General features: G+C 40.8%; 1 protein-coding gene and 1 pseudogene across 1 annotated transcript in view; both read left to right on the plus strand.

Annotated features, from left to right (window-relative positions):
- Nucleotides 1–9,351, plus strand: part of CAPS2 (calcyphosine 2) — a 35,084-nt gene extending 25,733 nt beyond the window's left edge. The window contains exons 15-19 of the mRNA XM_066633746.1: nucleotides 853–929; nucleotides 1,661–1,815; nucleotides 4,006–4,125; nucleotides 6,523–6,619; nucleotides 7,741–9,351. Coding sequence (XP_066489843.1) covers nucleotides 853–929; nucleotides 1,661–1,815; nucleotides 4,006–4,125; nucleotides 6,523–6,619; nucleotides 7,741–7,916 — 625 coding nt within the window. The 3' untranslated portion in view covers nucleotides 7,917–9,351. The remainder of the gene's footprint in view (nucleotides 1–852; nucleotides 930–1,660; nucleotides 1,816–4,005; nucleotides 4,126–6,522; nucleotides 6,620–7,740) is intronic.
- A 685-nt stretch (nucleotides 9,352–10,036) lies between these two features.
- LOC136658025 (5S ribosomal RNA) lies at nucleotides 10,037–10,155 on the plus strand (annotated as a pseudogene).
- Nucleotides 10,156–11,237: the final 1,082 nt, after the last annotated feature.

Here is an 11,237-nt window from a genome sequence, read left to right on the forward strand (position 1 = left end):
AAGACTTGGTTGCTGCCAGGGGACAGTTTTGTATGTGAACTGAATGGCAATGTAGGCAGCTGTTTGGAACATAATTTAGTCTATGTTCTAACAAAATGGCACAGAATAATGCCACTGAACAATAATATCTCTGACCTTGTCTACCTGCTTTGACATTTTGCAACTGTAAATGTTTTCAGGCGTTCAAAATATCTCTTGTCTTGCCAGCGAAAATTGTATTATCCACAGTTTTTATCTAACTCTGCTAGGAAAATCAAAAATTGTGATTGGTAGGATCCTGCCCCTTCCTGAATCTCTGACCTCCTTCTGTGCCTCTGCTCAGGCCTGTGCAGTGTCAGCCCCTTGCTTCCTTCCTCAGTTCCAAGATGGAATTGGTGGGGAGGAGCTAGCTATCTCCTTGGCCTTGTGGTTTCCAGGTTCTCTAAACATTTTGGCAATGCAGTGGTCAAACAGCCTTCCTTCCCATCTTAGTACTGCAAAAGGGATGGGGATCGCTTTGCAGAGGTAGAGCGACTTCTTCACCTCTTCAGCATCTCCAGGGTTGGGAAGAAGGCTAAGACACGCTGATATGCACTGGGGGCAATGGCCGACTTCTTCGGGTGAGTGAAAATATGAACTCAAGGTGTTTATTTTTGAAGGGTGTCCTCTCTGCACTTTTTAACATATTGATTCAAAGTGCTTTGATTAGGTTCACCTGATGTAAAGCATTTTGCTTATCAGAAGTTTCTCTAGCATTGGTTTTTCTAGCAGGAGGAGACTTGTTGTGGAGGATGATATAGTGAATATTTAGATTTGTGAAAGTTAACTTCTATTAAATGTAATGTGGCTGCTGAATGGATTCATATATTATAGGTCTGCACACGTAGAAAAAGAGGAACCTCCCATCAAGCAGGAGGGTGGTGACACAAGTGTTTTGAAGAAGATTCAAGGTTTGTATACTAATTTGCTTTAAAGTTTGTATGTCTCTGCATTTTGAGGGAAAATGCAGAATTGGGCTGTTGCTTGGAGGGGTTTACAATAGTGGAAGAAACTTCTGCTTTTGCTCTGCCACGGCTGTTTTGCAAGTGCTACCACAGTAGGCAGCAGCACCACATCTCCACCAACTGACCACTGCTTCTGCCAGACAGCAGCTGACACAGGTCCAGAGAGACCCACTGGCAAGAAGGAGACTTACCCAGAAATAAGGGAAAACATTTTCCCTTACCTCTACCTAGCCTCCCCATCTGCCCCTTAGGATACAGTGCAAGCCTTTTTGGCATGGCTACATCAGCATGGGGGGAAGGATAGGATTGAGCTGTAATATCTGTGGAACTCTGGAATATAAACAGGCTTTGGATTGTGATGAATGTTTTTTTTTGTCACAGATCACAGGCTGTTTTACTGCTCTTTTTTAATATGATTTTTTTAAAAAAATGTTTTCAGAGTAGTGGTAGAGCACATGCTTTTACATACAGAAGTTACAAGGTTGAACTCTCAGCATCTCCAGTGAAAACAATCTCAGGTAGCAAGGTTGAGAAAGATCCCTTTTGGAGTCATTGGGAGAGTTGACAGTACAGGCTACATGGTATAAGACAGCTCTGTGAGCTTTAAGGAAAATAGTAATCAGCACACACACACACAAAATAAAATGACCATAAAAATATTTTTAACTTTTCCACAGATGGGCTTAAGGAAAAACTAAGTAAAAGAGGAGTTCGTACTATAACAGGATTAGGAAAGTACTTCCGGGAACTGGACAAAAACCAAAAGGGAGTTCTGACAAAAGCAGACTTCAAGCAAGCACTAAAAGTGTTTCATTTGGAAGTGCCTGAAGAGGTATGTTGTCGTCAATTTACTCTCTAGAGCAGGGCCGTCCAACTTTTAACAGTCGGGGGGGGTGTGCATGACCCTGGTGTCATCCCCCCGAGCACACAGACACAGAAGTAATTGTTGGTGATGTAATGATGTCACCGCCAAGTACTCTTGGGTTCTGAGCAGGGGAAATAACTCGGCAGGCTTGGGCAGCAGGAGGTTGTTGTGGCAGGTGGGTTTTTCAGTCTCCCTGCCACACCATTCTGGCTTCTCCTTTAGAGAAGGAGCAGTTGGAAGGCCACAGCAGAAGAGAGTGAAATGCCGCTGATATTGGAGGAGGCAGTTGGTGGTGGCTGTGGTGAGGCGTTCGAGGGCTGCCTAAAAGGGCCTCATGAGCTACATGTGGCCTGCGAGCCTCGTGTTGGTCCACCCTGCTCTCGAGGGAGTACAGTGACTCCTGCTTACGCTGGGTCTTGTGTTCCAACAAAAAACTGCTCCTCTGTCCTTTCTGCCACTAGCCAACTACAGTTATCTTTCTCTGCCAGGGTGGAAAGCACCCTTTTGGAGGAAGATGACTCTGGGGGATATATGTAATAAAAGCTAAAAAACTTTACAAAGGGCATGCATGCTTTAAAATAGAGAGGGAGCATGATGTTAGTGTCTGAAGGAAATTAGGGTGATTACCTAGGGAGGACTGAAGAACCAGGCATATTATATTGTAGCAAGGGAGGGAGGGAAAGGTGGAGAAGAGCGAAAAAGTGGGAAAGTACCAAAGGTCTAGCTGTGGCAAGAGACTGTGGCTTGGGTCTACGTTCTCTGTGGCCTGAACCAGCCACAGAATCAGCCAACAAGGAGGAGGCAGTTTGCTCTAGTGAGCCAAAGTTTGGCCTCTTCCTTAAAGGCCTTCGGGACTTGATGCTTCCTTGTCATCGGCTCCAGCAAAATGATACAAAGCTGGTCTGGATCATGCTTATCTGGGATATGTCCAGGACCATGCGCATAACAGGCCTTGTCAGGCAGCACGGGAGGGAGGCTGCTCTCTCCTGGTGCCTGGAATGCTGCTATACCAAGTCCCCTACATATGTACCAGTTGAGGTCCAGAAGTCCATACAGAAGTCAAAACATATGTATCCTAAACATCCAGCATTATTGCACTGTGCAGAAGTATCATTAAACGACATACTGTGCCTACACAAAATTGCTGATGAAGTTGTCCATAACTTGGGAGCCAATGTCTGTAGTACTGTTTTTCAGGTGGCTTGGAAATGAAATGTTTCAGGAACCCTGGGTCATGTCATTTCCAGGATGAGGACTATCCATAGTAGAGACATTAGCCACCCTAGGAAAACTGTATTTTCCAATGTCCCTGTTATGCTGCTATAGAAATTTTTAAGGCTCCAAAGGAGCAAGTGAGAGGGAACAGAACTAGTTTTTTGTCCCTCCCACAGCAGCAATCAGATAAGTGGGGGCATGTGGCCTCATAGGAGATATTTGAGAGAAAGATCAAGGCCCTGTAGTATTTCCAGTGCTGTCATTAGGAGCACAAAAGGCCAAACTGAAGCTATTAGCCAAAATTTCCTATTTAATTGGAAAATACTGCTGAACCCAATTTCAAATCATTCTAGAACAGTGAAAATTATTAACTTTCACTTGGCGATTTGAAACTAGTCAGTGGAAAACTAGGGTTTGGCAAGTGTCCTTTGCAGGTACTTTAATAGCTGTTGAGATCAGGAAAGGATCTTAGTTAACCAGATGTTATGGTACTTAACTGTCACCATTTGTTGAACATTTAGGTCTGTTTTTCACTGGGAAAGGGAGTTTATTAGAGTTGTAAGGAGGCAATAGTTACGTGAAAACTCCCTGTGATACCTTTTTCTGTTTTCTGATGTGAGGTTATGAAAATCTTGGGATCTGTTTTTAATTTGGAAGTAAGTAGGTTAACAAAATTATAGCCAAAAGGACTTTTGTGTCACAATGCTGAACTGAAAACGTCTATACAATTGTGACCTAGCAAAAATAGGCTGGCTTTCACAACCTCTAGGTATATGCTTCGGATGACTGATAGCAGTCTTGCTTTCTTCTGCTCAGTGTTCAAATGAATATTCAAGCAATAACCTGACTTTTCCCTTTGTTTCATAGTTTAGCAGATTAATCTTATGTTTATGCCCATGTTCTGAGTTGCAGCTCATTTGACCTGAAGCTCTTAAATTGTAGGATTTTGAGTCTTTGTGGTTAATACTTAATGACAACGATAATGATGAAGTTGACTATCTTGAGTTTACCCGTGCTGTTCTTGGAGAAATGAATGAATATAGGAAAGCATTTGTCAGAAAAGTAAGTTTATTTTAATTATATAGTTGATCAACAGATAAGTGAAAAATACAAATCCATTTAGGTTGCAATTCTGTACGAACTTCCCTTAGAAGTAAGTTCGATTAAACTCAGTGGGTCTGAGCAAACATACATAGGATTGCATTTTAAAAAAATTGTTAAACATGATATAATATCTGATATTTCTGCATTTAAAATGTTAATAGACACTAGAATAAAATGTTACTTAATTTGATTTTTAATCTCTTTTGTAATTTAATATCATTGGTGGTTGAATTTAAAACACAACCGGTGTTATTTTGACTGACTATTCAAGAGTAAATATCTTGGGGACTGATAACTTCTTTTGGTTGATATCTATTTTTAACCTGTGGATTGGATTCTGTACCACTGTTCAGGTACGTTACACTGAACAAGTTCTGACAGTTCTGCAACTGTTGTTGCCATCTGTGAAAAAGGGAAAAATGATGTATGTTTTGTGATGAAGATATTGCTTATATATGTTCTTACTAAATTGCATCATGTACATAATATTACCAATTAAATAGTGAAAAAAATTGTAATTCGGTGGAGTCTTCCACTGCTGGAAACAACAGGATGGTTGGAATCCAGGTTATTCTGGCAATGACTGAAAGTTTTTTATTTTAGATATATTAAATAGGCTAAAAATTGTTTACTTGTATCCTCAGTGCAAATGTGTTCATATCCATTAAGCTGAACTGACATTATGAAATGTTTCCAGGTATTGTAAGTGCTGATAGAAGGGTCAGTTGTCAAATGTTGAAATAGTTTAGTTTACGTTCAAGCAAACTGAGTTTTTGCTTCCTATCCATTTGTACCAAGTGGTGTACACATGGGAAAGGTCTTTTTCTGTGGTGTTCCCCCCTCCCCCAATGTGGAATTCTGTACCAAGAGTGATGCCAGAAACCCTCACTGTCCCCACTTTCAAGAAACTGTTTTAAAAATCACTTGTTTTATCAGGCTCTGGTATTGACTCTTTCACTGAAGCCTGCTGCTCCACACACATGGATTTGCTCTCTGTTAGTTTTTATGTTATTTCTTTAATTCTCTTGTGAGCTACTCTGGAACTGTCTGCTGAAGGGCAGAAATGCTATAAAGAAGTCTTAGATAGAAGGCGATAGTGGTGTGAAGGAGACTGGACCAAAAAGAAGAGTTGAGAAGATAGATTGTAAGGAGAGGGATTGGAGAGGACACGAGCATAAGTCATCTTTGCTTGATCTTATCGGTGCTCTGTCTAAGAATCTGTCTCTGACATGCTGGAACTATTTGGTTTTTTTAGAAATATTTACATTTCTTTAGAATATAAATATTTCTTATAAACAAAAAGTTATCAAAGTGGTTTATATAGCAGGGGAATGAGAAAACTGTTTCCTGTCTTAAGGATGCTCACAATCTAAAATAAAATCTCTTTGCTGCAATCTGATGTAAATGGCTATAGGACACAAAAGAGGGGGATCAAAAGGCAACTTTGACAGGCCAATGGAGGGAGCGCCTCGCTATCATGCCTCTCCCTGTATTCCTGCTAGATAGAAAACATTCCCTTCTTTTAATCGCTGCTGCTGGTAATCAAAGAGGTACTATCAATTCATTTAAGATATATCAATCAATTTGTATAAGATTTTGTAAGATGCACCTATTTTAGTAGCCATGGTGATCATGGAGGAGTGGGGAGAAATTCTTGAATTTTGTGTTTTTGAGATTGCCAAATCTTCAACGCAGACCTTGTGCCTCTTTTGTCTGTAGGCCATTTTTGCATATTAAAATGGAGATACTTAAAACTAGTCGGTTCAGGGACTCTGCAAAGAAACATCAATAAAAGTATTGTGTGAAAATAGAATGACTGCTTCAACAATATAAAGCCAATAGAGTTTTAGGAGAAAAGGAAATTCTCTTTCTGGGTCATCTGACCAAAATTGTCAGTAAGTGAGAAAACAAGTGAGTCAGTGAGAAAATACTTTACTGTTGATGCAACAGCCCAAAGAAAGTGTTAATGAATTGGCAGGGTTGACCAGAAAAAAGCTAAACAGACTTCTGGGCATGAAATACCTATATTTTCTTGTAAGAATCAGTACAACACAGTCTGCAGGCCTGAGGCCAGTTATAAAGATTCGCAAAAAAGTTCATAAGGTTAAGCACGTCTAACTGTTTATTTGCCTTGATTTCACTTCTACTTTTCTCCAAACTAAATGAACCCTCTGTAGGTTCAGGCAATAAAAATTCTACTTTTCTGATGCTTGTGTTTAAAAACCAGGGATATTTTTTCCCCCTAAAATATTAATATTCATTAATTCTCTTGGTAAAAAGTACCATACGTAATAAATATTTGTTAACTTAGTCTTCCCGCACATTTACATGCTTCTGATTACTGTCTTTGTTCAGGCTTATATGAAACTGGATTACAACAAAACTGGCAGTGTGCCTCTGGTAAATATCACGAAATGTTATTGTGCTAGAAAACATCCGCAAGTCTTAAAAGGTAATTAATGTATAAGAAAGTAAGTATTTAGTTTGTTACTATTTGGCTTACTGCTTCTCTCTGCACCCAGTACCAAATGAGAGGACAACCCCTAGTCTGACTAGTCAGATATGGGCAGGATTGTTCACTCATTTGGTGATATGTTTTTTGTGGCACTTATGTGTGACGAGAGGCTTTCATCACTTCTGTGTTCTCCCATGCTTATCTTACTTCCCAAACCTTCTTTGCATGATGGAGGAAGTATTGGGGTGGCTGAAAACAATAACTTCTTACTAAGATCAGCCAAAACTTGTGGTGTCTGAGTTTGTCTGTCTTGGGTTCAGTGAGCTAGCCCTGTGATGAGATAAGGTGAGGTGGAGTCCTTCAAATGACAGGTGGGCACAGATGGCATCCTGTGCCCATCAGTCTTCCCTGCAGCAGCCTCACCTAGTCCTTGTTTGCTCCCTTACGGATTCCTCTTTTGGCTCTGCTGCTCTATGATTTGAAAAAGAGTGGGGTGAAACCAGGAAATGCCTTCCAAGTTTTGTTTCTTCTAGTTTCTTGTTCCACCCTGCTCTGCTGCACTATTTCAAAGCAGCACAGTGGAGGCAGGTAAACTTGGGGAGGCAGTGGCAGTGATCCCAAACGAGGAAGAGGGCCACCACTGCTGCCCTTTCCATCCAGCGAGGAGGAGAGAGGTGGCAGCAACTGCCACCTCCTTCTTAGCCTGCCTGCCAGCACCACCTCCTTTGCAAGGGAGGAGGCGGTTAGTGGACTAAAGCAGTGGCACCTGCCCCCACCATCACTGTCGTTTCTCCTCTTCACTTCTACACTGAAGCCGGGAGTAGAATAGCAGCAGCAGTGATTGGGGTGAGGCAGCTTCAAGCACCATTTTCCATCCTGCTGCTGTAAAGCTACTGCTTGAAATAAGTGTAGCCTCAAAAACCGAGATCAGTCACCATCTCCTTGAATTTTCCTTAATTCTCCTGAATTTACTTCCTGGTGCCCTTACGGTTGCACGCAGGAAATCCCTTTGTTAAACTTGTAGTGAATATCAGAAAAATTCCATTTTTGTTTTTTCTGACCTACGATGTTCTTTGCAGGTTTACTAATGTGTTTAATAATAAATAATATTTTAACAGGTAACGCAACAGAAGAAGAAATTAGGTCTTCATTTCTAGAAACACTGCAGGATGCTTGTAGCGATCCCAATGAAGTTTCTTTTTCTGAATTTGAGGATTATTATGAAGGATTAAGTATTGGAATTACTGCTGATGAAGATTTTGTTAACACGCTAAGGAATCCCTGGGGAATTTAGAGTACATGGTGTTGACATGGTCACCATCTAAGATAAAACATTGAGTGCCAAGGTTTGGCACTAATCGCTGAATGAAAGCCTGATAGGTCTAAATAGTTTGAAGATTTATGTTACTTGTTCAACACCCTTTCAATTTCATGACCATGTATGTTTTAATATGGAGTCTGTTATTCAGTTTTGGCTCAAATTTAGAACATTTTCTTGCCTCTCCAATGTTAGGAAAACGCACTACCTACAAATAATGATTGTATCCTAAGAAAATTAGGATTCTTAAGTCCCGTTCAATATAAGTAGCACCGAAATTTGTCATGACTAAGGGCCCAACCCTATAACCCACAGCACCTGTGATTTGTATGTACCATCAGCTCTGGATGCCACAAACATGCTGTAAAGCACATTCACAGCACCCAGAAAGGAGGGAGCCTCAGCACCAGTTGGTGCTGGGCCTCAGTGCCGGGAGGATGCCCTTGAAGAGCCACTGCCAGTAAGAGGCACTGCTGGAGGCAGTGCAGTTTTCCAGGGCTGGGGGAAAGACCAGCCCAGGAGGGGGCGGGACCAGCAGAGGCCTCTTCCACCTGATCCTGTGCTCCTTGTCAGGGTACAAAGCCCCTCAAGTCTGTGCTGGCAAAGTAACTAGTGCAGACTCAAGTAGCCCCACTGCGGGGGCCTGGAGCTTTCCTTGGGGGAAGGGGATGAACCCCTTCCCCAAGGGGACCTCCGGCAGCCTCCCTGGCCCTGCTGGATGCAGCAGTAACCATTTTGGCACTGCTGTACCTGGCGGCACCAAGGAGCTTAGGATTGGGCTGTAATTTGTCTCATTTTATTTTAGTGATACTTATTGTCCTGACTTACTTAGGATATGAAATAATTTGTTTTGTTAAATCAGTAAATTGTGGAACTGGATATATGTGAAAGAGAGTTAACAGTGAGATATTATCAAGGATCTAATATATACCATAAGTGACCATATTCAGTGATCATTGTGGCTTTTAGCACATCTGTATAGGAATCTTGAAAAGATACGGAAGTGCCTTTAATGAACTTGCTAACCTTGTACTGCACATGCACATGCATCTGATAATCCCTGCTATACAAAGATATCCACTCTGTTTATGTGACTGCTTCATTCCCACATGCATTTACTTAGTACAAAACCAAAAGCATAGGAAATTGTTTGAGGACATGCTGTTAAGACATTTACATTTATTAAGCTGGACTTGTTCAGTAACCTCAAGAAAGGAAGCCATCTCACAGGAGTAGCCAGAGTAAGGGGAAATATGCGCTCTGCGAATGTGTAGATATTTAAGAGTGAATCACACATACCATTGTGACTGATTCAATGCCATATCTGCTCATTTTTAAAATTCACTAGCTAGATATTTTTTTTTACTGCATGTTGATTACAGAGCGGTGTTCTAATGCATAAAATGTGTTCTAAGTGTTTTGCCTTTTAAAAAATAAATTCTTATTTCAAAAGCACCCAGACTTTCTGATAATTTTTACTAACCTAATTTGTAATCGGATATATATATATATAATTGCTATGATCTGTCATTCTTCTGCTAATTTTTACTAACTTAATTTGTAATCGGAACTGATGAATAAAATTCCTTAATTCATTTTTTAAAAAGCAGTTTAATCTTTTCAACCTACATTTGCACATTTTATTTCACGTTATAAGATGCGTTTGAGGGCCCAATCCTATCCAATTTTCCAGTGCTGGTGCAACTGTGCCAGTGGGGCAAGCGCTGCATCCTGTGGTGGAGAGGCAGTCATGGAAGCCTCCTCAAAGTAAGGAAACATTTGTTCCCTTATCATGGGCTGCATTGCCATGATAAATTTTTAATCAAAAAAGAAAGAGAGATGATGATGATGAGTCAGGTGTGGCTAGCGCTAGTGCAGACAGTAACACACCTAGTAGTGTTAGTTCTAAAACCGTCACACGCCAATATAATGAAGACTATTTGTCTTTTGGATTCATTTCATCTGGAGAAGAACATCCACGCCCTGAGTGTGTTGTTTGTGGTGAGAAACTGGCAAACCAAGCTATAGTTCCAAGTAAGCTGAAAAGACACCTTCACTCAAAGCACTTACATTTATGCGAGAAACCACGTGATTATTTTAAAACTTATGTTACCCTGCGCATGCCCGATCTCATCTGATCTTGGAAGCTAAGCAGGGTCAGGCCTGGTTAGTACTTGGATGGGAGACCGCTTGGGAATACCGGGTGCTGTAGGCTTAGACCATAGTCTTTCGAGACTGAAGGTTGCCAACCATTGCTGATCAAACATGTCAGGCTAAAAAATTTTCTAAAATTGCAGCTGTCTCTGACAAAGCACAAGAAGCAAGCTATGCTGTTGCTGAAATTGTGGCAAAAAACATGAAGTCACATACAATTGCTGAATCATTAATTTTACCAGCATGCTGCAAAATTGTAAATATTATGTTTGGCGAAACATATGAAAAAGAGATCTTGAAAATACCTATGTCAGATAACACGATTAGTCAGCGTATACACGACATGTCTGAAGATGTTGAGTCACAAGTTATAGCTAATATTAAAGAAGCTGATTTTTTTGCCATCCAGCTGGATGAGTCAACTGACATCACAGGAAATGCACAACTCTTAGCATTCAGTAGGTTCATCTGTAATGGAAACATCATTGAACAATTCTTATTTTGTAAATCGCTTCCGGAAACCACAAGAGGCCAAGACATTTTTGAGGTTGTTGACCACTATTTCAATTCTCATGGTTTGTTGTGGACATCATGTATCAACATCTGCACAGATGGTGCTCCCTCTATGAAACCTAAAAGGATTCATTGCACTGGCCAAACAAAAGAACTCTGACATTGTTTTCACACACTGTTTTCTGCACAGAGAGGCCCCTGTTTCAAAATCAATAGTACCTGAACTCCAAAAAGGAATGACTGAGACAAATAAAATGGTTAATTACATTAAGAGTAGGCCATTAAAATCAAGGTTGTTCTCATCACTGTGTTCTGCTGTGGAAGCTGCTCTTACCCAACTTCTACTGCACACAGAAGTGAGAAGGCTATCTTGAGGGCAGGTGCTTTCAAGGTTGTATGAACTGAGGGAACAACTTCAAATCTTTTTTACATCAGAAGGGTCTGAGCTGGCTGACCTGCTTAGTGATGAGACCTGGTGCAATAATTCCTAGCTAACATATTCCAAGCCTTGAACACTCTTAACAAGAGTATGCAGGGGAAAGAATGAAAATATTCTGACTTGCAGTGACAAAATTATCTCCTTTAAGGAAAAACTAACACTGTGGGCAGCCAGAATAAAAAAAGAGAACA

Source organism: Tiliqua scincoides, chromosome 7, assembly GCF_035046505.1.
Source record: "Tiliqua scincoides isolate rTilSci1 chromosome 7, rTilSci1.hap2, whole genome shotgun sequence".
In the NCBI taxonomy this organism is placed as follows: Eukaryota; Metazoa; Chordata; class Lepidosauria; order Squamata; family Scincidae; genus Tiliqua; species Tiliqua scincoides.